This window comes from Barbus barbus (genome assembly GCF_936440315.1).
Source record: "Barbus barbus genome assembly, chromosome: 32".
Classification (NCBI taxonomy): Eukaryota; Metazoa; Chordata; class Actinopteri; order Cypriniformes; family Cyprinidae; genus Barbus; species Barbus barbus.
Window position 1 is genome coordinate 28,953,315 of NC_136760.1, and position 27,933 is coordinate 28,981,247.

Consider the following 27,933-nt stretch of genomic DNA (forward strand, 5'->3'; position numbering starts at 1 on the left):
TTTGTTCAGCATAACCATTACGCCTATGGAGAGTCCCCATAAACCACAAAAACCAACATGTGTGTCTGTGTGTGTGTGTGAGACAATCAAATGCTGAATGACTGAGTTTTAAACACCTCCTCCATAATGTGAATATATTTACACACTCATAAATCACCAAAACACAGAGTTTTGATTTAATGCTGGTTTATCTGAAAATATAGAAAGCCCATCTTTCAATATTCATCTTAACCGATGTCAAATGATCAGTTTCACTCATTTTTTCCTCAGTTAAGTGAAATTAACACTGAAATAATTCCTAAAACCAAAATAAAACAGCAGGATTGTGCGTTAGATTTAAAGCACCATATTGAATAACAGGTCCTTATGATTTTCATACCACCGTCTAATATTAATACTAAAACTGATCGTTTGCTCTTATGGACCTCGTTTATGTCAAACCTACAGGAAGACACACAGAGAGAGTTCAATGACAGACGTTACTGTACTTAACCAGAGACTTGCTGTGTCTAGTGACTTCAGGAACTAAAACCTGATCAGTTTAAACCATGAAATCACAATCTAAAAGAAATAATTAAAGCACCTGCAGGAGTCTGTAAGTCAGGCTGGTATTTTGTACCCTTATTTTCTTTAAATCTCATAAGATATCAACCTATAAACCCACAGGACTAAAAATAAGTGCTGGTCACGGATCTATTGAAAACAGAAATGTAATTAAAAGCAGCGCTCTAGATGGCACCTCTGTAGTGTAAAGGTAAAAGTGTTTTTTGGACCCTTTGAAATGAAAGTCCCTAATCTGGGACAAAACCACCAAAACAAGATAAAGTCTGTCCCAGCTGATGATTCAGAGTTTTCCCTGCAGCGTGGTCCAGATCGGAGCGGTTTAGCATCAGTCGGTGTCGTATCCCAGGATCGGACCCAACCACCGCTCCACCCCCGACACCTCCATCTGCTTCCTGTGGGCGTAATCCTCCACCTGACCAACACACAGAGAGAGAGATGGAGGTCACACATCTGCGCTCACACAGACCTCCTGTTCCCACACGATTATCACACGAATAAATAAACCAGAAATAAATGCAAATACAACTAATGGCCACATCATTTGGAACTGGGTGAAGATTTGTCATTGTTCTGGCAAAACCACTTCCTTAAAGCAGAGTTTCTGCAGGATTTTTCATCTCAAATTTAAGACTATTTAAGACCTGCACAAATAAAATGAATACCATATGAGCAGAGCAATGTCTATTGTAACATATTAAACAGTAAAATGACTGGAAAAAGCAAGATTTGTTTTTTTTCCACTTTAAACACTTTAAACCATTTTTAAGAAAATGGAGTCAAAAATAATTATTATTATATTAATTTAAACAATTATCATCAATTAAGTATTATATTAATTAAACAACATAAATTAGTGATGTCAAATGATTAATCGCATCCAGAATAAAAGCTTTTGTTTACATAATGTGTACTGTTTATTTATTGTGTGTGTATATATATATATATATATATATATATATATATATATATATATATATATATATATATATATATATATATATATATATATATATATATACAGTGCTATGCATAAGTTTAGACACCCATGCTAAAGTTGACTAAAAAGAGAAATAAAAAAAATCATCTTTTGGAAATTGAACTTAATGCCTTAATTAAAAAAATTTGGAAAAATCCAACCTTTAAGGACACCAATTTTCTTTGTGAATGAATAATGTATTGTAAATAAATGAATGCTCTTCCTTAAAATACAGGGTGCATAAGTCTGGGCACCCCTATGTTAAATTTCCATAGAGGTAGGCAGATTTTTATTTTTAAAGGCCAGTTACTTCATGGATCCAGGATACTATGCATCTTGATAAAGTTCCCTTGGCTTTTGGAATTAAAATAGCCCCACATCATGACATAGCCTTCCGTTAGTGGATCTGATGGTAAACGTGAGGTTCATACCTGCTCTTTAGTGATTTTACCCACAGCGAAATAGCAGGATTTGGGGTTGGAGAAATACAGGCCGGATACGGATGCGGCAGGAGTCATGGCCAGAGACTCCGTCAGACCGATACCTGCAGGAGAACATGAAGAGACACGCTGAGACGCTTCAGGATGGAGACACGGTCAGATCCCATCAGCACGGACACACAAACATCTGAGGAACATAATCCTTCAATCTAAAGATCAGTTTCTGGACGGAAATATAAGTGTTTGCGGCAAAAGAACAGTGTTGACTAGAATTGTTGCCTTGTTCTAGAATTAATGCCAATATAAAATAAACACAAGTAATTGATTCTTTGTATTGACTTTGTTTTTATTTATTTATTACTTGGATGTTCAATCACTATTATTGAGCCAGAGGTGAATTAATGATTAGCTCTGAATTAAAAAGGGCTCTTAAAGAGGAGCTGATTGTCCTTGATGGACTCTCGATTCCCAAAATCTCATAATTGGTTCTTTCTGGAATCGACTCACAGCACCTAGTGTTAACTTTCTAAATTCACCGCAAACTTCTAAATATGACCACAAAACCAGTCATAAGGGTCCGTTTTTGAAACTGAGAATCTAAATATTGAGAAAATCTACTTTAAAGTTGTTCAAATGAAGTTCTTAGCAATGCATATTACTAATCAAAAATGAAGTTTTGATATATTTACGGTAGGAAATTTACAAAATATCTTCATGGAACATGATCTTAATATCCTAATGATTTTTGGCATAAAAGAGAAATGTATAATTTTGATCCATACAATGTATTGTTGTCTATTGCTACAAATATACCTGTGTTACTCATGACTGCTTTTGTGCTGCAGGGACACTAATCACTATTCAGTAAGCACACAGATCAGAGAAAGATGACCAGTGTGAATGCATTATACAAACGCAGCCTGCTCTAAAGCCGCGTCTGCATCTCACCGGTTTTCTCCTGTATGTCTGCGAGTTTCCACATGGTGTGTTTCTCGGTGTGGTCGGGTTGGCTGGGGTATCCTGCAGCTGGACGGATCCCTTCATACCGCAGCCGGTGCAGGTCAGACGCCGGCAGATCCTCCTCGCTGCTGTAAGCCCACAGATCCCTGCGCACACGAGCGTGCAGCTCCTCGGCGAACGCCTGCCGCAGGACAGAAAACTCAACATGAGCACTCACTTACAGTACATGTCCGTCAGACAGTCTCTTCCTGCATAAAGGCCCATTCGTTGATTTTTTTTAGCTGATGATCAATAAAAACACTGACAGCCAGAATGCATCGGACTTTAAAGAGCTTGACAGACGACAGAACTGCAGCATGCTTAATAAACAGAGCATACGGTTTATGTGGACACTCGTGTAATCATCACAATCGTTCTTGGTTCAACACAGAAGCACAACTGTATCAGAGCTTGATTTGTTTTGTCAAAAGCATGTAATCCATGATGTCTGAAGCTTCGTTCGCCTGAAAACCATGTGACTGCTTCAGCATCTGGTTCAAACAAAGCAAACCTCAGCACCGTTTCCTTTACATTATATTACATTATAACGCATAGCATTGCTTTTTTTAAATCATAAATTTATATATTAAGCTCAAATGAACTTTGTCCATTAAATAACAATCTAAGGACTGAGGCAGAATTCAAATAGACAGATCACATATTTAATTTATGAATTTATTTTACTTATTTTAGCAGCAGTACACAAATTAATTTGACAGTCACCGTTATTTATATACAATAAAATAAAACAATTATAATTTGTAGAGCCAGATGTGAAACCAGTGGCTGTAATAAAACAGTACTTTGGAAAGCATTCATTTTTATGACCACTAGATGGCCACAGAATACACCGTGTTGAAAAGCTTCGAGTAATGAACCTTTTTCTGATAGAATTATGATGAAAGCGTGGCTGGTTCAGAACACTTCCCTTTGCCATCACTAGATGGGTCCTGGTCAAATTAAGTGGCCAAATGTATGACCGCAAGATTTCAATAATTTGCACCTTCAATAGGATGAGAAATCTCTTGTTCTAATGTTCAGTGTGTGTGTGTGTGTGTGTGTGTGTGAGTGTGTGTGTGTGTTGTGTACCTCGGCGAGTCGGTCCGCCAGAGCTTTGACCATGATGCTGCTGTAATCATCTCCCTGCTGCTCAAACCTCTGACTGAGTTCTTCTGCTCCGAACACGGACACGGCGAACAGACCCACGTAATCCTGAACGCCGCTGCCACGAGGAGCCACAAAATCAGACAGACACAGGTACGGCTCGGAGCTCGCAGAGTCCTTCTCCGCCTGCGGGAGGAAAACAGTCACATCACAACACCGCTGGATAATTATTCAATGCATTTCTTCTCACACTGGTCTATTATTGTGGTCAGGGCTGCACAAAAACTCTGAACTGTGATTGGTCTCATTACATGTCAATCATACAGTCTCTTCCAGTCTTAGTCTGATCACCGGTCTCACCTGCTGTCTGAGGCCGTAGAAGGTGGCGACAGGTGTGGCGGTCTGTGCCGTGACATCATCAGCGTACAGGTGGATGTCGTCGCAGTCACTCTGAGCGGCCCAGAATCCCACGAGTCCACGGGCCTGCAGTCCTCGGCTGTCAATCAACCGGTTCAACAGCTTCAGAGCGTCGTCGTGCACACGCCGCGCTTCCTCTCCTGAAACACACACGTGACACGTCACCCATGCTGACCTCTGACCCTCAACGACCGCTACTGCAGCGAATCAGACGCACCCACGGTTTTGTCGTTGAATATTTTGGGGTATCCGCGGTTGGGGTATTTCCCCCGCAGCTGCCACACGTCAAAGAACGGCTTCCAGTCGATGAAGTCCAGCAGCTTACGCAGGTCATACGAGTCAAACACGCGAGTGCCCAAGAACTGCGGCCGCACTGCAGACAAACACAAACACACGCTTGTGATGGACTCAACTGACCAATAAAATAAGCAGGTTAAAGCTGAAGCTCACCACCTAAGACTGATTGAGATACTATATGAACATAACCAGTGTTGGGGAAAGTTACTTTTAAATCTAATGCATTACAATATTGCATTACTGCCTAAAAAAGTAACTAATTATGTTACGTTACTTTTTAAATCTGGGCAGGGCTTGCTTGTTTCTTTTAAATATAAACAATAGTGCTGTCAAACGATTAATCGTGATTAATCACATCCAAAATAAAGGTTTTTATTTACATTATATATGCGTTTACTGTGTATTTTTATTATTTATATATAAATGCAAACACATGCATCCATATATTTAAGAAAAATATGTTACGTTTATATATTAAATATATTTATATATAATATAAAATATAAGAATATTCGTGGCTCTGTTGAGAATGTCTTGAGTCTTAACCAGGAACATACTCTGTGTTGAATGAACTTACTCCCGGACGCGTTTTTGGAACCACATACCTCGAGTAAGCAAGGTTTGGGGTTAATCAACCCAATGTTCAGGGTTTAGCTGTGCTTTCTGGAATACACCCCTGGGGTTACTTATTTGAAAGATACTTACTCAGATATTTACATCTAAATTAAAAAGTAATGCGTTACTTTACTAGTTACTTGAGAAAGTAATCGGATTACTTGTGTTACTTGTAATGCATTTCCCCCAACACGGATACTAACTTGAGGTAGTAATACCTGGTCTGGGCTGAGAGAGCCAGTCGATATGGAGGCCCTTCTCTCGAGCTCGACTCAGAGACAAGAAGCGTCTGTCCTGCAGGAAACACATCAGCGTCAGCGCTCAGTAAACCAGCTGCTTTATGAAGTAGGAATGCACCCAAATTAAAATTCTTGGCCAAAGCCAAACAGTTTTTGCATTTTTTATCCAAGTATTTTGCCAGTTTTTTCACCATTGCATCAATTAAATAGCTTTTTATGGTTTTGTCTTGCTTTTCACAGAAAAAAAATCAATTACAAAACATTTTAAAAATACTTTTTTTTAAACGGTGAACATTTTTTAACATTCTAGCAAACATTACACCAACAGAGCACAATTTAACTTAAAATGATTAAGTTAGGGTTAAAAATATATTTTTATTTGCCATTTTTGAGACCCCCTTTCTTGAATCAGGCATGTGATTGGCTAAAGACAAAAAGGAAAACTGGACACTTTGATCAGTAAATCAGTATATTAGAATGATTTCTGAAGACTGGAGTAATGATGCTGAAAATACAGCTTTGATCTCAGAAATAAATTAAAGTTTAAGAGATAGAAGACAGTTATTTAAAATTATAATAATATTTCACAATATTACTGTTTTTGTAGTTTTTACTGTACAAATAAATGCCTTGCTGAGCAGAAGAGACTTCTTTTGAAACATTAGAAAATATTACAGATTTGAACCCCATGTGTGAATGATATAATAAATGTATTAATAGAGCTGTTGTAATTATCATCATTATAGTCTTATTTTTTATTGTATTTTACAGAAGAACAGTCAAATTACAATACTAACATTTATGAATGTTGGAGCTTTTATTTTGTCAGAAACCCGCAGGAAGACCTCAGTGCTTCTTGTTGTTGACAACAGCAGATTTACAAATAATTCATTATGAATTTAGAAAGATGTTTGTCACGTATTGCATTGTCACATGCTTGTAAAAACTGATAAATGTTTCTGAGCAGCTGACGAGTAACACGGTTTCAGTGCTGATTTTCCTGGCTAACGAGCTCGTCATCGCTGTCAGAATACTGTATTAGAAAACTCGCACTAATTGTTTAAAGCCATTTCATGATTTCAATCATCATACAGTAACCAGCTTCATCCACCTTTCCTCTTCTCATCAGAGACATGAGATGTCTCTTGCTGCTTCTAATGATTTTAGTGTCTTTCTCACACAGTTTGAGACATGTTTGCTGCGTTATAAAGACTGCGCTCCTCTCACTCTACGCCGAGTGCTGTTTGATCACATCACCAAAAATAGCATTGTTCAGTACAATTAATTCAGTCTATTCACTTATACACCGAAAGAGCTTTTTTTGTGCTATTTTTGGCCGAATAATTTCAGTTGCTGAACATTTGGTGCATATGAAGAGGTTGATTAACAGCATCATGTGAGAGTCAGACCTTCAGAGAGTCGTAGTGATCCTGTCGGACGTCTTCATACTCCTCTCGGATCTCCTCGAAGTAATCCTCGCGGATGCCTTCATCCAGCAGCTGCGAGCACTGCAGACACAAAACCATCATCATCATCATCATCATCAGATGTTTTTAAATGGTTTTTGTGCTGCTGTATAAGACAGAGACAGACAGACAGGTGTCTCACCACTACTACACTGCGGGACGCGTCGAGAACATGAACCACGGGAGAGCTGTACCGCGGGGCGATTTTCACCGCAGTGTGAGTCCTGTCAAACACACACACATAAAAAACATCATATAGAGGGTTCAGATCACATAAACGTCTTCATTAGGGCACAGCTTCATGTACATCAGACACTTGATCATATTCAGTATTTGTGTATTTACTGTAAAGTGGCTTCAATGCATGATTTTATGTTTTTGAACTATTAGTTCAACCACAGTAACTGCAGCTGAATACATTCAATACGATAAAAACCTAAACTAATCAAGACACCTTTTTGCCAAATAAACAATTATATATTCTCTGTCAATCGAAAAACAGAACATTGAAAATTAGCATTTTCAGTTTCAGAGCATCAGTGTAATTAACAGACACATTTAGGAGGAATAATTACATTGGTTCACTCGAACATTATAAAAGATATTAAAAAAAGCCACAGAGATTTCATGAATAATTCTCAGTGATGATGCAAATGAATCAGGATTTTAAAATGATTCACTGATTCATGGAAATGATCAAACTGTCCAACTCTAAAATCATTTCTGCTACTGAAGTTTAAATTAGAAACGCCATTAAACATCTACAGAACAATTAATGACACTATCTTTATGAGAGTTAAATAAAAATTGCATAAATGTTGAAGTTTATCAAGCAAGCGCCTGGTGAATGTCCACTGAATGCGTGTCGTACTTTGATGTTGTGGCTCCACCGATCAGCAGAGGAGTCTTCAAGCCCAGACGCTCCATTTCTTTGGCAACATAAATCATTTCATCCAGTGACGGTGTGATGAGACCCGACAGACCGATGATGTCTACAGACACAGAGAGCGTCACGCATGAGAAGAGTCCTTCAGTGAGGAGAACATCAGCCTAGAGACACAGAAACTGACCTGCTTTGTTTTGAATGGCCTCCCGCAGGATCCTGTCGCAGGGAATCATGACTCCCAGATCAATGACCCTGAGGAGACACACACACACACACACACGATGAGCCTGTGGTGCTATGGTAGTGTTAGAGTGACTGATAACAGCGTTTACCCGTCTGACATCAAACACCTGCAGCTGTTAGCGTCTGAAGAGCCACTTAACACCAGCGTTCTCTCTCACACACACATTGTTTTTGTGAATTGTGGGAACATTCCATAGGCATAATGGTTTTTATTCTGTACAAACCGTAAAAAACTCACTCTGTATGATTTAGAAGTGTTTTGAAAAGTGGGGACATGGGTCAATGTCCTGAAAAGTCACCTTCACCTTGTAATACCTGTCATACCTGTGTCATTATACACATTTATGTGCTCATTTGTCACAAAAACACACACACACACACACACACCCACACACTCGCTGACACAGATACACACACTCACACACACACGACAGTATCTCAGACTCACCGGAAGTTGTTGCATCCCAGCACAACACCCACAATGTTTTTGCCGATATCATGAACGTCTCCCTTCACTGTGGCCAGCAGAACCGTGCCCTGATACGGATCCTGGAGAACAACACACACACGGCTCATCTTCATTAAACACATCTGACTGGAGTCTGGAGGAGCTCTCCTTGAGACTGAGCACTTCTTCATGAGCAGACTATCTATAGATGAACTGTGAAAACATGTCATTCTGCACACGCGTGATCATCACCCTCCTCCTGCTTTAGGGAGTATTTACTTATGTTTTAACTCATATCAGCAACAATGTCTATATTCATGGCAACATTAACAGTATAATTTCAATAACATAACATTTTCTTAAGAAGCAATCAGTTCAGTGAGTTCTGTTCACTAGTATAAAAACACACTGATCTTCTCACCACTTCTTCATTAGAGCCTGAGATGATCATCATCTGCTCTCGCTCCTTCTCCATGAAGGGAATCAGATGGCCGACAGCTTTCTTCATCACACGGGCCGATTTGATCACCTGACCACACACAAACACAGACATGAGACCCGTAATGACTCTATTTAGTGTCTTCATTTATGTTCCAGCTCTAATTCTGAATGATTCATCAGTTTCTCTAGAAAATTAAAAGCTTGATGTCTTTACAATCTTTCATCAAATGTACACTCTGTAAAATCAAGGCCATTTTATTCCTCTTACATGAAGAACTTTTTTCTACTATAAAGAACCTTCCGTGGAATGAGAGGCTTCCATGGATGTTAAAGGTTCTTCATGGAACCACAAAGCCAATAATAAAAAAAGCTCCTTCTTAAGTTCTACATCCTCAAGCTTCTCTGCTGCTGAAGCTCCTCAATCTGAATCAATAACATCAGCATTTATTGTCACCTGTGGCAGGAACATCTTCCCGGCTCCGAACAGATCTCCAACAGTCTTCATGCCGTTCATGAGCGGACCCTCGATCACGTGCAGCGGTCGTAGATAGCGGTCGGTCTGAGCGCGCGCCTCCTCCGTGTCCTCCACCACATACTTCTCTATACCCTGAGAACACACATCTACAGCACTTCAACACACGCTTGCTGATCTCTCATCACGCTGGAGATTTAACTTCTCACAGCATGTTGACAAATGTGTCCCTGCAGCACAGAAGCAGTCATGAGTAACACAGGTATATTTGGAGCAATAGACAACAATACATTGTATGGCTCAAAATTATACATTTCTCTTTTATGACAAAAATCATTAGAATATTAAGATCATGTTCCATGAAGATATTTAGTAAATTTCCTACTGTAAATATCAAAAGTTGTATCTCGGCCAAATATGTGACCCTGGACCACAAAACCAGTCATAAGGGTCAATTTTTTTAAATTGAGATTTATACATAATCATAATCTTTCCATTGATGTATGGTTTGTTATGATAGGACAATATTTGTCTGAGATGCAACTATTAGAAAATCTGGAATCTGAGGGAGCAAAAAAATCTAAATATTGAGAAAATCTCCTTTAAAGTTGTTCAAATGAAGTTCTTAGCAATGCATATTACTAATCAAAAATGAAGTTTTGATATATTTATGGTAGGAAATTTACTAAATATCTTCATGGAACATGATCTTAATATCCTAATGATTTTTGTCATAAAAGAGAAATGTATAATTTTGATCCATACAATGTATTGTTGGCTATTGCTACAAATATACCTGTGCTACTGATGACTGCTTTTGTGCTGCAGGGTCATATATTGTCCAAAAATAAATCAATGGAAAGCTTACTTATCTTTCAGATGATGTATAAATCTCAATTTCAAAAAATTGACCTTTCTGATGGTCCAGGGTCACAAATGGGTCTCAAACGAGCATGCAACATGAGTCTGTGTTAATCGCTCTGACCTTGACGAGAGCGTACTCCAGCCGCTCCTCCACGCTGCCCAGCCTCCACTCATCCGTCTGAATCACTTTCTTCCCTCCTTTAGCATAATTCTACATCAACCACAGCAGAAACAGCACACGACAACATGAGCAACACAGACCGACTCCAGCAAGTTTACACACTCCTTTATTAAAGTTCAATAAGCACTAATTAATCCAGTTAAAGCAGTAGCATGAAGCCTTGATGTATTTCTCACATCCAAATAATCCATTAGTAATGGGCTCAATCAGACTGAACAATGCAAGAGATCCAATTGAGCTTGATCTGAATGAATGAAGACTTGAAATAATCCAATCAACAGGAAAAAAAAAAAATCAAGCATGTAAACACTTCTTATTTTCTCAATCAGATTCAAAAATCCCTTTTGCACATGTGCAGTGAAGCGGTGCGAACGTTTGCATGTGTTTTACATCTTATACTAGACTAGACTTGACTTTGACATGCATGTTAGCTGCACAGAAAATAAATATTCAAAATACATGTAATACACTTTTCAATGAACGTGAAATGGATTGCAAAGTTTAGGACTTCTATAAACAACTTTTCAGAATCTGAAATCAGATTGGATTCACTCTGAAAGATGTTTTTGCCCCTAACTGATTCCTTTAATATGAAGTTCTCCGGTGCCGTTTTAACCCGGATGTGATGGTTCTGGTCTGGTTCTGTACCTGTGCGTACAGCAGGAGTTTCTCGGTGGCATCTTGGTCTCGGTTCCAGATGATGTTCTCACACATCAGCAGCAGCTCTTTATCGATGTCGTCATACACCGGCAGATTGCCAGCGTTCACGATTCCCATGTCCATGCCATCCTGAACACACACACACACACACACACACACACGTGTAACATTTTACCAGATATAGTCCTACACTCATCAAATTTTATTTGTTCCCCACTAAATAAATGTTGTTTCACTAAATGTTTAGATTTTATAAAATTATTATGCACCCATGATTTTTCTAGAGTATCTTTTGCATCTGAATTATCCACTAACTTAGTTTATAATAGTATTTTAGTCAGATTACGATTATATATTTTTTCACTTGTTATTTTTCATTAAATTTGTCTATATTTAGCAGATTGTGTTTAACACATAAAATGGGCAAAAATTTATATCTCTGTATTTTTTAGCCGATTTGAGATATACGGTGTGTGTGTAATATATATATATATATATTCGTTTTTGAATTTGTATTTTAAAAAAATCTGTATTTAATATATATTTCACTTACTGCACCAATGTTGTCCAACAAAACAAACATGAAAAATAAAGTGAATGTAACATGTAAGCCTTTATATTGTGTGCAAAAAAGGGTTAAAATCACATTTTATTCTAGCATTGTAACACTGCAATCTAAAAACAAAAATAAGGCTTTTAAAGCGGCAAATAAATTCACTAAACTAAAAATGAAAATAAATCAGAACAAAAGCACAGAGTTGTGTTAGGCTATTTTGATTCCCCCATTACAGTCACTTTACAGTCAGTGCTATCATACAAACACACTTATAGGTTTAAAATTCTACAGATCACATTTATTGTCCTACTACAAATATTTCAGCGAAATGTATTGTGCTCTGTCTGTTTGGTGCGCATGTGTGCGGCGGCGCTCGTTCACTGAAGTCTGGGAAGTTTAGCGGAGAATTGCAAAGCAGAAGGCTCGTACTTCTAACAGCAAAATGGAAATATTTCCATGGCTTTCTAACATTTACAGATGGAGAATATACCTGTGAAATGCAAGTTATGCATTTAGGAAAACAGCGTTAAACAGCGCAAGTAGCGGCACACGCAGCCTTTCTGTCAGAGCATCTGACGGGCCGAGCCGCTTAAACTATACTATGTCTTACCAGTTTTTAAAGGCCTTAATATAAAGCTTGTCACATGTTTAGAACAAATTGTATTATGCAGTTTCTCTGCAGCAGCTCAGTCTGTGTCCACCGCTATATATGCTGTATATCAATATAAACTGTATTGCCTCATATCGTATCGCTTATAAAGAAAATATCAATATATCGTACCAACTCGATATACCGCCCAGCTCTACAAAAGTAGTATAGAAATTCTACACCAATTTTTGGATCGGTTCTGAAAAAAATGGTATCATTGCATCCCTAGTTTACAGTGAGAAAAACCTCCTGACCCATGAGAGGAGATGCACTGACCTTGATGGCGTGGTAGAGGAAGGCTCCGTGCATGGCCTCTCTGATGGCCTCCATCCCTCTGAAGGAGAACGAGAGGTTAGAGAGACCACCGCTGACCCTCGCACCGGGCAGACTCTCCTACACACACACACACACACACACGTTTGCTTCTGTGAATTGTGAGGACTTTCCATAGACTTCTACTACTTTTATGCTGACCTAATTATATTTTCTATCCCCTAAACCTACCGCTTACAGAAAACTTGTTAGCATTCTCACACTTTCAGATAAACTTCATTTGCTATTTTTAATCATTTTTTCCCCTCGAGGGGACCACAAGACGCTCCCCACAATGTCAAAAATTTCAGGTTTTACTATCCTTGTGGGGACATTTGGTCCACACACACACACACACACACACATCGTTAATACAGAGATCATTCAGCCCAAAGCAGCCCATACCCCATACACACACACACACACACACACACACACCTTGATGATCCGCGTGGCTCTGATGAAGTTGACGGCGTACATGCTGTGCTCGTCCATGCCGGTGCCGATGGTCAGGATGTTGGGGTCAAAGATGATGTCATTGGGGTTGAAGCCCACCTGACTGATCAGCAGGTGATATGCGCGAGAGCAGATCTTCACCTTCTCATCCGTCTCTGTCGCCTACAACACACCACCAGATCACATGCCTCATCTCAAAAACAAATATTTCAAGATTATTTAAAGGATTATTTATTCTACAACTTGAATTCCAGAAATGTTGGGACGTTTTTTAAATTTTAATAAAATGAAAACAAAAAGAATTTAAAAATCACATGAGCCAATATTTCATTCACAATAGAACATGGAGAACAAATTTAAACAGACATTTTATGCACAAAATGAGCTCATTTCAAATTTGATGCCAGCTACAGGTCTCAAAATAGTTGGGATGGGGGCATGTTTACCATGGTGTAGCATCTCCTCTTCTTTTAAAACAGTTTGAAGACGTCTGGGCATCGAGGTTATGAGTTTCTGGAGTTATGGTGTTTGTGTAATTTGGTTTCATTCTTGCCTGATATAGGTTTCCAGCTGCTGAAGAGTTTGTGGTTGTCTTTGACATATTTCATTAAATGATGGGCCAAATGTTCTCTATCAGTGAAAGACCTGGACTGCAGGCAGGCCAATTCATCAGCCGGACTCTTCTACTATGAAGCCATGCTGTTGTAATAGCTGCAGTATGTGGTTTTGGATTGTCCTGCTGAAATACACGTCGTCTGGAGGGGAGCATGTGTTGCTCTAAAACCTTTATATACCTTTCAGTATTCATAGTGCCTTCCAAAACATGCAAGCTGCCCATACCGTATGCACTTATGCACCCCCATACCATCAGAGATGCTGGCTTTTGAACTGACCGCTGATAACACGCTGGAAGATCTCCCTCCTCTTTAGTCCTGAGGACATGGTGTCTGTGATTTCCAACAAGAACGTCAAATTTGGACTCGTCTGACCATAGAACACTTTTCCACTTTGAAACAGTCCATTTTAAATGAGCCTTGGCCCACAGGACACGACTGCTCTTCTGGACCATGTTCACATATGGCTTCCTTTTTGCATGATAGAGCTTTAGTTGGCATCTGCAGATGGCACGGTGGATTGTGTTTACTGACAGTGGTTTCTGGAAGTATTCCTGGGCCCATTTAGTAATGTCAATGACAGAATCATGCCGATGAGTGATGCAGTGTCATCTGAGGGCCCGAAGACCACGGCATCCAACAAAGAACAAAGGTCTTCCGCCTCGTCCCTTACACAGAGAGATTTCTCCAGCTTCTCTGAATCTTTTGATGATGTTATGCAGTGTAGATGATGAGATTTGCAAAGCCTTTGCAATCTGATGTTGAGGAACGTTGTTTTTAAAGTATTCCACAATATTTTAATGCACTCTTTCAGAGACTGGAGAGCCTCTGCCCATCTTTACTTCTGAGAGACTCTGCCTCTCTAAGACATCCCTTTTATAGCTAATCATGTTACAGACCTGATGTCAATTAACTTAGTTGCTAGATGTTCTCCCAGCTGAATCTTTTAAAAATTTATTGCTTTTTCAGCCCTTTGTTGCCCCCGTGCCAGCTATTTTGAGACCTGTAGCAGGCATCAAATTTGAAATGAGATCATTTAGTGGATAAGTGTAAAATTTCTCAGTTTAAACATTTGTTATGTTATCTATGTTCTATTGAGAATAAAATATTGGCTCGTGTGATTTGAAAGTCTTTTAGGTTTATTCAAATTAAAAAAAAAAAACACATTCCAACATTTCCAGAATTCAGGTTGTACGTTAGCATCTAGTTTTCCCTCGTATTAGTAGTATTAGTCAGTTTTTCTTGCACCAAACCAAACAGTCTCTTATCTTCACACCTGCTTTAGCTAACGTTTAAAAAGTAAATGACTTCCAGTGCTGGCCAAAATGATTAGAGCACTAGTATTTTTACCAGCTAAATGGTTTTAAGTCAGTTATTTCTATGTTTTGCTGTAGTGTGTCAGAAGGAAATATCAGTTTACATTTCCAAACATTCATTTTGCCATTAATTGTAATAATGCAGAGAGATTTTTGTCCATATTAATAGGAAACCGTATTCTCACAACAGGACCTGTTTTTATTACATAAACACAAATATTATCTGAATATGATCTATTATTTTGGCTTATACAGACACAGTGACGCAGCCTGTTCTCACAGAGGTCAGTGTGTTCTTACAAACCAACAACACTGAAACAAAGTTAAGTATTTCTAAAGTCTCATTTATTCATCTTTAAGGACCAGTTCAGCCAAAAATGATCATTCTGTCATCATTTACTCATGTCATTCTAAACCTGAATGGCTTTATTTCTTCTGTGGAACACAACAGAAGATATTCTGAGCTATGTCTCAGTGGGGTTTTTTGTCTGTACAAAAGAAAGTCAATGGGGTCCAATGTTATTATGTCTCCAATGTTTTTCAGAATTCCAAAAGAAAATCATGCAGGCTTGCAATGACATCACAATATAATTCACATTCAATTAAAAGCAAAAATAATAATGCATAAACCTCCAAAAATTACTGGTGTTTTCTAGTCAATCTTCAGATGGGTATTTTTCATTAAGAAATAATGATGATTTTCATTAGGGGTGTGCGATATTGACAAAAAATAATATCTCTATTTTCTGGGATTTTATTGATAACGATAATTAGATGATATTTTGCTGAGTGTGTTATTATGCTGGTATTTTAAACTGACTCTAAAGTTTTTGATATTCTTCATATTCTGTGTGGTGCTCAGTTCACGGCAATGACAGAAATTCATTTCTTTCTAAAAGTGTGCATTATCTTATGAGTCAAATTCGTACATTTAATCAGTGAATTAGAATAAGAAGACATTTGGGCTGTTACCAAGAAAATGAAATCAGTATCAACAAACTCCATCTTTACAATGCAGAGGAAACACAGAAGCTGCGTCTGAAGTAGTGTTTAGATGCATTTACACACGGTTTAGAGCAGGACATGAATGCATTTAACCTGCAATTACAAATGCAGAAATAATGTTTTGATATATTAAACATAAAATGTTGAATACTGATATTTGAAATTATTTAAATAATAAAAGATCCATTAAATGTGAAATCAAAACGGCCAGTAGGTGGCAGCAAGTCACTGTAAATAAGTGAGTCATTGCGATTGAATCGAATCATTTAAACGGTTGATTCATTCAGAAACGAAACACCATCATGTTGCTCAGAGACACAAAAAGTGCTGTGGCTGTGTTTGGAATTATTTTTCTTATCGAAATATGGTGTCTGTCTAAAATGTAAGTCTCTTAATTAACTTCTTGTTTATTGAACTGTTGTAAAAAATTAATATCACATTTGTAATCATGGAAATTTTTGGAGAAAAATGGCACTGTTGGTGTGAAATTGATTAACTATATGAAGTGGTAAAAGTATATACATTTTCTGCCCCCATGTCCTGAATTTGTGATCATTCTATAGGCATTTTAATAGACTGAATCATGCAGTGAGAGAACGCACTCTAATATAAGCGCACTAGTCTAGACTTCAGCTAATGTATCTGTGCGCTCTGTAGGGGTGTTTTCAATAGTTTTTGCAAAACACTCGATAATGTCAAATCACACATCGTTAAAACAACAATTATATTAAAATCGCAGATGATATCACTCACCCCTAATTTTCAAACACAATTATTTAGTGAAACTGATTGTATAACAGGATGATAGACAGTAACCCACCTGTCCGTTCTCATCGAACGCCATGACGACGACCGCGCCGCCGTAGCGACGCACCTGTCTCGCCCGATGCAGGAAGTCCTCCTCGCCTTCTTTGAGGCTGATGCTGTTGACGATGCATTTGCCCTGACAGCACTTCAGACCCGCCTCGATTACAGCGAAGTTTGACGAGTCGATGCACAGCGGCACCTGCAGGTCAGATTATAGAATTTGTTGGTATGATTATTGTGTGAGGAATAATCATGGTTATGACGATTATTACGCATTTATTCATTTCACAAAATTAATGATGTATAAAATCGCATGGATACTCTTTAAATAATGTGTTATTTATTGCTGCCTTTAGAAACAGAAATAACACAGTAGGCCTAACCAATAATACAGTACAAAATAATAATAATAATAATAAAGACAATCAAAAGTCCATGTCTTCCATTGGTGACCAAAGGTGACCCCTGCTCTGTAAACATCCATGACAGTGTTTCCCTTTTGAAAATAACTAATGAAAATAGATCACAAAAGTATTTAGTGTTTTCAATTTGCACATTCTTTACCTACATTTCTTCTGGACCCGAGCGAGGAAACTGGAAACATGGTGAAAAACAATCTTGTTGGTTTTTGACTTATGAATAATACTATAAAAGGGATAATAGATAATGTTAATGATTTATCATTAATATAAGACTATTAACTTGATTTATTCCACAGGGGAAACTATTAATAATAAGGGGAATAAACTATTATTGTAATCAAGTGCCATCCATACGTAGGCCTATACATTTTAATATTTTATTTTTAATAATTCATATGATTTTACATGTTGCCTGAAAAAATCATGTTTATTATTTTGGTTTGTGATCGGAGATTGCGCATACATTAGGAGGACACAAACTTCTGAACGCTGCCTCGTGACTTTTAAAAATAGTTAGATACGGAATCGCTACATTATATTCATCAGCAACGAGAGGATAAAATCAATGTTTAAGTAACTAAGCTCACGTTTGTACAGAGACGCAGGTGAGTGTTGAGTGTTTAATCTTATTATTATACATTACTGACACTCTATCCTCCAATCTGATACTGTTAAGTGCTTTCACACAATCTGTATTGTTAAAAGTGCTATAAATAAAGCTGACTTGACTTGTAGTAGCCTCTGTGTCTCTGATAAGCACGGTGTTTTAAGCTGGTGCACCGCTTTGTTTTCGTTTTGTGCAAGTTGGAACAGTTCCTTTCTGTGCAACAGAAATACTCGGTGTAGGGGAGCCTTTACGATTAATTAACCGTGACGTTTTAAAGCGCGGTTAATTGAGAAACCGGTTAATCGCTGCATCCCTACAAAGGGTCAGATTCTCAGGTTCACCAGCACCACAACATACCCCGAGTAAAGGCTCATCATTTCTAAAGGCTCATTATTGATGGTCATAGTTCAGGGGTCACCCATTAGTCTGGTTCCTGAAACTGAGCTGAATTCATCCGGAGCATGAGACAACACCTGCAGCATTTTACCGTTTCTACAGTGAAACACTACAATATTTTCTGAAATACAAGTTGCACTTTTTTATGATCTGCTGTGGCTTATATTTCCAAACTGACTGTATAATGTTATTAATGTTGAACATGCAAAACATGTAAAGCCACATTTGTATTGCTGCTGAATGAGAGAGGAACACCAGCACATGTTTATTTGTATAATCACATTTACACATGCCTGTAATTTCAGTTTCACTTTAAATACATTTGTTTAGGCTTTATTACAAATGTTCTTTATAAAGAACAGCACTATAATTCATGTTTGTTTTATACTTATACTGTTCTGTTATGAATACTGTTACATTTATAGGATTTGTTGTGGAGGAAAATTATAATACAAGTTTACAGTGTTTAAATTGTTTGTTAGTCAGTGTTTGGTTTATTTAATTCTGAACATGATAAAACACCAATGCAACGTCTTTTTGGTTTTTTTCTCATTGTAATTTTGATCCAGTGCTGCTAATTTTCTGGAATATACTGCACAGGACAGAGACTGGAGCTCTTGTGTTTATTATGAAGTCTGACCTTCGCGATGTCGGGTTCAGATGCAATGAGTTTACAGAAGCGGCTCATGGCAGCGACTCCATCCAGCATCCCCTCATCCATGTTGATGTCCAGAACCTGAGCGCCCATCTCCACCTGAGCTTTAGCGATGCTCAGCGCTTCCTACGCACACACACACATACACACACACACACATGCATGCACACACACACACAGAGAGACACACACACATACACAGACACGCGAACACACACAGAGACACACACACACACACACACACACACGCATGCACACACAGAGACACACACACAGACACGCGAACACACACAGAGACACACACACACACACACACACGCATACACACACACGCATGCACACACACGCACATACACAGACACCCGAACACACACACACAGAGAGACACACACACATACACAGACACGCGAACACACACACACACACACACACACAGAGAGACACACACACATACACAGACACGCGAACACACACACACACACACACACACACACAGAGAGACACACACACATACACAGACACGCGAACACACACACACACACACACACAGAGAGACACACAGACACATACACATACACACACACAGAGAGAGAGACATGCGCACACAGACACAGACACACACACACGCTGTGTTTCTATGTTTTACGGTTTACACCAAAGGCGTATTTTTTTTACTGTACAAACTGTATTTTCTATCACCCTACACCTAAACATACCCCTTACAGGAAACTACACATTTTTAGATTTTCAAAAAAAACCTCCTCCTGTATGATTTATAAGCCTTTTGAGAAATACCTCATAATTTCCAGCCATGATGAGTTTGGCAAACTTGCGTGATCCAGCAACATTACAGCGCTCACCGATGTTCACGAAGTTTGTGTACGGACCAATCCTGAACGGCTCCAGACCTGAACACACATGACAGGAAAGACAAAAACAATGTCATAGACCTTATTAATTCATTTACTCTTATTATTATTATAATGACAGGTGAATAGCAGACGAACCTGACAGCAGCATATAATCACTGTACACATCTGTAGGAGGAACTCTGGGTTTGACGTGACGCACGCTTTCAGCAATCGCCCTGAAACACACACACACACACACAGAGTTCAGCGATCTCGACACACACACACACTGATCCAGAGCTGTCAGGATCAATCGTTCACACACCGGATGTGATCAGGAGTCGTTCCGCAGCAGCCGCCGACAATATTCACCAAACCGTCCACCGCGAACTCCTGCCGCAAACACACGCGCAGTTAAAGCCTGTTCATGCCATAATACAATACAGTCTGCCACATATACTGAAGAAGCATGAATATATCGTATTTCCCCTCACTGCACAACTAAGTTAACGGTAGAAAGAACTCAGAACAAAGCAAGAATAAAAATATAAGAAGCCAAAAGGAATTAATTTAAAGTTCTGTACTTCACGTTCATGTAAAACAATCTGTGCTTGGCATAATATGACGGGTTATGATGATCAAGCTGAAAGCACTACAGGCTGTTTAACCTGAACAGTGCACTGTAAAAACATTAATAATCATCATGTAAACATAGGCTAGCCTGCTAACACCAAACTAAGATAAGCATGTTTGAGAGGTAACTCTTTCTTACCATGTATAAAATAATTTTAGATACAATTTAATAATATGAATATGATTTAATGTGCTTTTGAACTCCAGGGAAACAGTGCTTTAATGAGAGCAACACCATGAACACGAGCGGTTTTAGGACATTTGAAGTATCGATATGGAATTTATGCGCTAAAGTTAAATGGAAAAAGATTATGTCGACACATGAGAAATTTAATTGATAATTGGCATTTCCATCAGCGATATCCTAAATATTTTAAAGCGCTAAATATTTTTTTCACGAAATTTCTTGGATGGAAACCTGGTTACAGACTCACCTTTATCTGAGACGCCGTGACGTCAGGGGTCTCGTCATAGCCTCCGAATGTGTTGGGAAGCCCTGGAAACACAGAGAACACACAGATCAGAGAGCATAGTGTGCATTATGGGACAATCATCACTTCTAGGGCTGTCAAAATGGATGAAAAACTAAATTCGAATTTTGCACTTAAATATTATCAATATTCAAATTATATTCAAATTAAAAAGACAATTTCAGTTAGGAGAGAAGCCAAAAGCTTTTTCCCCCCCCGAGACCACAAGAGAGCACACTGGACAAAATATTACTAATGCACGATTCTTCAAAGCAATAAAATAACATCTGTGAAAAAAGTGCATAATGTTTATAAACCATATATAATTGCGTTGCTTAAACAATTAGAAACAAAACAGCATCATGCAAGTATGTATAATTTAATAGAAAGGACCGAAAACCAATCACAAAGTGTACTTTTTCTATTTAAAAACATGAGATGCAGTGGGATGGGAAAACCGCCATAAAGTCTCGAGACATGTTCATTAAAAGTTGAACTTGTATTAATTTCCCATGCTTTCTAAACATGCGGATCTCTTGTGCGAGACACGAGTGCAACGCTGATAGATGTCCTTATAGAAAATGTGATAAATATGTGTTCTGTGTGAACGGCTTTGTTTCAGTTTCACCGTAAACAAGATCTTCTCCGCATCGATGTTCTCTTTTTCTGTAATATTCTGAATGAACCGCATAGCAGCGCCGCATCTAGTGGCTTCAACTGGATGCAACATTTTTGCATTCAAATGTGGATTTATATAACATTTTTTACAAATATTCTGAATTCTAATTTGTATTTGACAGCCCTAATCACTTCTGTCACCCGATTATCAGCTGACCTGCGTTTGGGTAACAGATGACAAACGCTCCAGTGCTCTTTCCGATCGCTTCAATGAAGGGACGCATCTCAGTCGCTCCCAGAGCACAGTTCAGACCAATACTGACAGACAGAGAGATTAATACATCATCTACATATATAAATCTGTAACTGAAGAATGTGTAAAACTACGTAAATGATGAGAGAATCTGTGATGGTCACCACAGCGGCTGAGCGTGAGACACACTGATGACGAACGCTTCACCCGTCTGACCCGAGAGAGTGCGGCCGCTCTTATCCACGATAGTGCCAGAGATCTGCACACACACACACACAGAGAGTTCATCTGTCAGTGGACACACTCATGAGGAGAAACAGACGTGAAGATCAAGTGAGCGCTGAACACTTACAAACACGGGTCGAGGTTCATAACAGTCCTCAAACAGCCGGTCAATGGCAAATAACGCCGCCTGACAGAAACACAAACATTAATACAGAAGAAAAACAAAGGAATTCAAAAATATATTGGTTTACCTCAGTGATGTCATGCACTTTTACTATCAATAGTAATTTATTACTGTTAATAATCATGATCTTTTTCACCCCTTTTTTGCTTATAAAACTGCCTTAGGCATTTTAGAGATTTTATACATTTCCATGATTTCTCCAGGTCTAAAAATCTATTAAAAAGGAATCAGGAAAAATAAATAAATAAATAAATATATATATATATATATACACACACACCAATACATACATACACATATGTACATAAATTAACAATAATAAATATTTGGCAGTTAATAGGTTTAATTCAATTAACATCATTTTATTAATTAAACATGAACAATTCTAGTCATAAACCATAGAAACATCATCACTGATGTTCAGATGAAGGTGCAGGGCTCGCAAAATCGCTAGCCTGACGTCCCGGGGCTATTGTGTTTTCCAGTCGGGCTTCCAGAATATACCACTGTCTGCCCGACGGCCTTAAATACAGGCTCCCACACAGTGTTCCTCTAAACTGAGCTCTCTTCTTCCACCGCGGACGAGCAGAACAAATAATGTGCCTCGCTACACAAAACATTATTTGGGAAGCCAGTTGATTGAATGCCGCAGTAAAAGGAAAGAGTAGCAATGCTGGAGCAAACCGCTCTAGAGCTGATGTCACGACAGAGTTAGAGCCGGTGAATACGGTTTACAGGCTTCAGAACGATGCGAGTCGCTGTAGAAACTCAATACTTCAATAGTTACGGTGCGCTCAACACGAGAGACGACACAAACACAATCACATCTGAAATAAAACATCCTCCTGTATTAAAGAAGAGCGGCTTGATTAAGTGCTGGAATAGAGGAGGATGGGTAACTAAACTCTGAAACATGTTCAGTCTCATGAGTATTGAACAAACTGTACTTCAGAACCATGTTTACACAGATATAGAAGAATTCATATGATCACGCTTTTATATTTAACTTACAGATCTCAGCTTCAGTTTCTATTCTGTTCTATTCTATTCTATCAGTTTAAATAGTTTGTTTTGATCATATATTATGTTAGGGCTCTATTATAAACCTGATAATAATTGACCTTGTGTTTGAGTCTCTTGCTCATCAAGGCTGTATTCATTTCAAAAATACAGAAAAAACAGTGATATAGTGAAATATTATTGCAATTTCTAATATTGGTTTCCTATTTTAATACCTATACTTTAAACTGTAATGTATTTCTGTGATCTGCAGCTGTATTTTCAGCATCATTCCTCTTCAGAGTCCCATGATCTTCAGAAATCATAATAATATACTGATTTATTATCAATGTTGAAACTGTTCTGCTGATCAATATTTATTCTTTGATTAATAAAAAGTTTAAAAGAACAGCATTTATTCAAAATATAAATATTTTCTAACAATAGAAGTCTTTACTATCAATTTTATCCATTTAACACATCCTTGCTGAATAAAGCTTAACTTTCTTTAAACTTTTTTAAAGTATCTTTAAAAATGAAAGAAAACATTAAACACTGTTCTTTTTAACTTTTTTTTTTTTTTTTTTAATATCACTGGTCCCAAAAAATACAGTATATAAAATAAAAAAGCAGTACAAGTGTTTCCAGCATTGATTATAAATCAGTATATTAGAATGATTCTGAAGGATCATGTGACTCTAAAAATACTGCTTTGCTTCACAGGAATTAATTACATTTTAAAGTATATTAAAATAGAAACATTTATTTTAAATTGCAATAATATTTCACACTATTATTTAGTGAAATAATATTCAGTGTTTTTATGAAATAGATACAGTCTTGATGAGCAAAAGAAACTTCTTTAATAAACTTTGATCCAATCTGTTGAACGGCAGTGTATTGTTCAGTAAACATGTTTCTCTTTAACCTAAAATATACATCATTTAGTGACATCAAGGGTCAAATCAGATATAAACAGCACATTAAAGTTCAAAGTTACACACTTGTGTGTGCGTGCTGTACAGGTCTGGTGTAAAGAATGCGTTTGATCAGGAGACAGAGATGACCCCCGATAGAGAGAAGTTTTGCTCGGCAAGAAAACAAATTAGAGGGCTAGTTAAATTAATATTCAGGCTACCAGAATCTGAAGAGTACCTGACCGAAGGGATACCAGGGATTTAGAAATTTTGCGAGCCCTGAGGTGATTTGTGTCAGATCGTGTGAGAGTTCAGTAGCACCTTTGCGTTGGCCGTATCAAAGATGGTCTCCACCAGCAGAACATCAGCGCCTCCATCCAGAAGACCCTTCACCTGCTCCGCATACGCCTCCACCAGCTCATCAAACGCTACACACACACACACACACACACACACGGGTGATGAAGAGCCGCTCATGTGCTCTGGGTTCAGAGTTGGTTCTCAAACACGCGGTCAGTCTTACTGATGTTCCTGTAGTCGGGTCTCTCCACCGACGGCGACACTGACAGCGTTTTATTGGTGGGACCCAAGGCTCCTGCTACAAACCGCTTACAACCTGCCAACAACACCAGCGTCATCCAACGATACAAACACACACAAACACACACACACACACGGATATTAAGAGACGGTCGTCTGTGTGACCTGTCTGTGCGGAGACATCATCAGCCGCTCTCCTGGCCAGTTCAGCCGACGCTTTATTCAGCTGATACGCCTGAAACACAACCACCATCACAGTCCACTGAACAATCAACAAATCAGTCATCACTTCAGTCAAACTAACGAATGAAATCAAACTATCACCAGATCCTCCATGCCATAGTCAGCCTGAGCGATGCTGGTGCTGCTGAAGGTGTTCGTCTCGATGATGTCGGCTCCGGCCTCCAGATACTCCTGCAGACACACACACAGACGTACACACAGACACACACACACACACACACACACACACACGTACACACAGACACACACACAGACGTACACACAGACACACACACACACGTACACACACACACACGCACACACACACGTACACACAGACACACACACAGACGCACACACAGACAGAAGAAACTAAACATTATAATTAGCCCTGTGTGCAGCGTTTCTGCAGGTTTTATAAAGGAACATATAAGACTTCCTAAGACCTGCAAATGTTTAAAGATTATTTACATTTACTGGAGATGCAAAATGAAGATAGTAAGTCTTGTTTTCCAAGAAATTAAACCAAATAAAGTGAGTTTATGATTCAAACAAGAACAAATATCTGTGAATGGACTGAAATAAAAGGTAAAACATGTTTTCATCACACACTGGCAGATATTTGTTCTTGTTTTGATCATAAACTCAGTTTTGTTCATTTTCTCATCAAACAAGACTTCAGATGTTCATTCTGCATCTCCAGCAAATGTATCTTGATTTAATAATGTTTAGATATTTATACTGAAAAACAAGACAGAAATACTTTAATGAACAGAAATTGGTGGAAGGGCAAATTAAGATTTCTTTAGCCTGTGTGATGCTGGTGAAGGCTCAGAGGACCACACACACCCTGTGGATGCTGTAGATGACGTGTGGCTGACTGATGCTCAGGAGGTCATTATTGCCCTTCTGACTCTTGGGATGATCCTTGAACTCTTGACCTCTGAAATCCTCCTCCTCCAGGTTCCTCTGCTGGATCATCGTTCCCATTCCACCGTCCAGAACCAGAATCCTGTGCTGCAGGAGACCTGCCAGCTCGTCCCGGAGAGACGCCGCTCTTCCTGCTCAACACACACACACACACACACACACACACGTTTGTTTCTGTGAATTGTGGGGACTTTCCATAGACTTCTATTACTTTTGTTCTGACCAAACGATATTTTCTATCCCCTAACCCAACCCCTTACAGAAAACCTGTTAGCATTCTTACACTCAGATACACCATGTTTTTAACTATTTTTTCTCCCTCATGGGTACCACAGGCACACACACTCTCCCTCTCTCTCACACACTCACGCACACACACACACACACACACGCGCACGCACGCACACAAACTCTCTCTCTCTCACACACACACAGGCACACACACACTCACGCACATGTGCACACAAACACAGTCTCTCTCTCTCTCACACACACACAGTCTCTCTCTCTCTCTCACACACACGCACACACACAGTCTCTCTCTCACGCACACACTCACACGCAGGCACACACACAAACTCTCTCTCTCACACACACACACAGGCACACACACACACACTCACGCACATGTGCGCACACACAGTCTCTCTCTCTCTCACACACACACACACAGTCTCTCTCTCTCACACGCACACACAGTCTCTCTCTCTCACACGCACACACACAGTCTCTCTCTCTCACACGCACACACAGTCTCTCTCTCTCACACACACACACGTGCACACACACACTCTCTCACACACACACACGTGCACACACACACTCTCTCACACACAGTCTCTCTCTCTCTCACACACACACACACGCACGCGCACACACACACTTACGCACATGTGCGCACACACACAGTCTCTCTCTCACACACACACACACACACGTGCACACACACACTCTCTCACACACACACACAGTCTCTCTCTCTCACACACACACACACACGCACGCACGCACACAGTCTCTCTCACACACACACACACACTCTCTCTCTCACACACACACGCGCACGCAGTCTCTCTCTCACACACACACACACAACAAAACAAACAATCACAGAGACACACGTCATGTCATCTATATGGCACTTAACACAATACAGATGCTGCTTCATATTAATAAACAGGAAAATAACAATGTTCATGTAAAATTTCAACTGGAAAGCAACTTTAAAGAAAATGTTGGCAATGTTCACTTAAAACTGGTTCATAAACAATGAGGCCTACAATCAAGCAGTTCCTTAAAAAAACACTAAATCTGTGGCAACAAAGAAAACAAGCTGATATAAAGACTGCATCAAATATTTGGTGAAAATACAGTATAATGAGAAATTTATAAGCCATTTTCTTGTAGGCCGAGAATTTTTGAGTTTAACAAAGTAGGGGGGGGCAAAAAAGTGTTTTTAAAAAGTTACTTAATAACATGAACTAGTACTTGCAGGAAAAAAACACAATGACACACATGCACTACTGATCGATAACAAACACACGTGACCTGATACAGGTGATCAACGCGAGACACGACTCGAGATCCTAATCGATCAGTTTCTCTGGCAGAGATCGATCATCTAATGCATATTTATCATGACTAGTACGTCTCTATAAACAATACTAGTAAAATATACTAGTATGCTAAAATGAATAATCAAACTTTAATTAGCATAAATCAGCAGACTGATATGAGTTCTGTCACTCGGTGATGCAGACGCTCATGAATCCACCTGCTGCTTCAGAACCGGATCAGAACTCACCGGAACTCGGATGAATCGTCGGCGGCATCGTGCCTAATGAAGTCCCGACTCAGTCCGAATTAAGACGATATATATCAGCTCAGTGCGGTCAGACCTGTTTCTCCTGTAAAAACGCAGTCAAACTTTCTTTTGTAAGTTTCTTGCAGGGCACACGTGTTGGAGAACAGCGCATGCGCAGCC

General features: G+C 38.9%; 1 protein-coding gene across 1 annotated transcript; it reads right to left on the reverse strand.

Moving 5' to 3' along the window:
- Positions 1-119: 119 nt before the first annotated feature.
- Positions 120-27,929, reverse strand: mtr (5-methyltetrahydrofolate-homocysteine methyltransferase). Its single transcript, XM_079388449.1, has 33 exons — positions 27,754-27,929; positions 25,869-26,080; positions 25,122-25,211; positions 24,963-25,032; positions 24,781-24,873; positions 24,579-24,685; positions 22,285-22,344; positions 22,097-22,191; positions 21,897-21,997; positions 21,026-21,087; positions 20,284-20,351; positions 20,115-20,194; positions 19,903-20,015; positions 19,093-19,233; positions 17,041-17,226; positions 13,268-13,447; positions 12,794-12,910; positions 11,301-11,441; positions 10,593-10,682; positions 9,590-9,742; positions 9,116-9,223; positions 8,695-8,795; positions 8,188-8,255; positions 7,989-8,109; positions 7,260-7,341; positions 7,061-7,159; positions 5,631-5,706; positions 4,718-4,873; positions 4,444-4,640; positions 4,069-4,269; positions 2,929-3,121; positions 1,972-2,084; positions 120-976 (listed from the first exon to the last, which is right to left on the reverse strand). The coding sequence occupies exons 1-33, from the start codon at positions 27,779-27,781 to the stop codon at positions 890-892; spliced, it is 3,789 nt and encodes a 1,262-aa protein (XP_079244575.1). The 5' UTR covers positions 27,782-27,929; the 3' UTR covers positions 120-889.
- Positions 27,930-27,933: the final 4 nt, after the last annotated feature.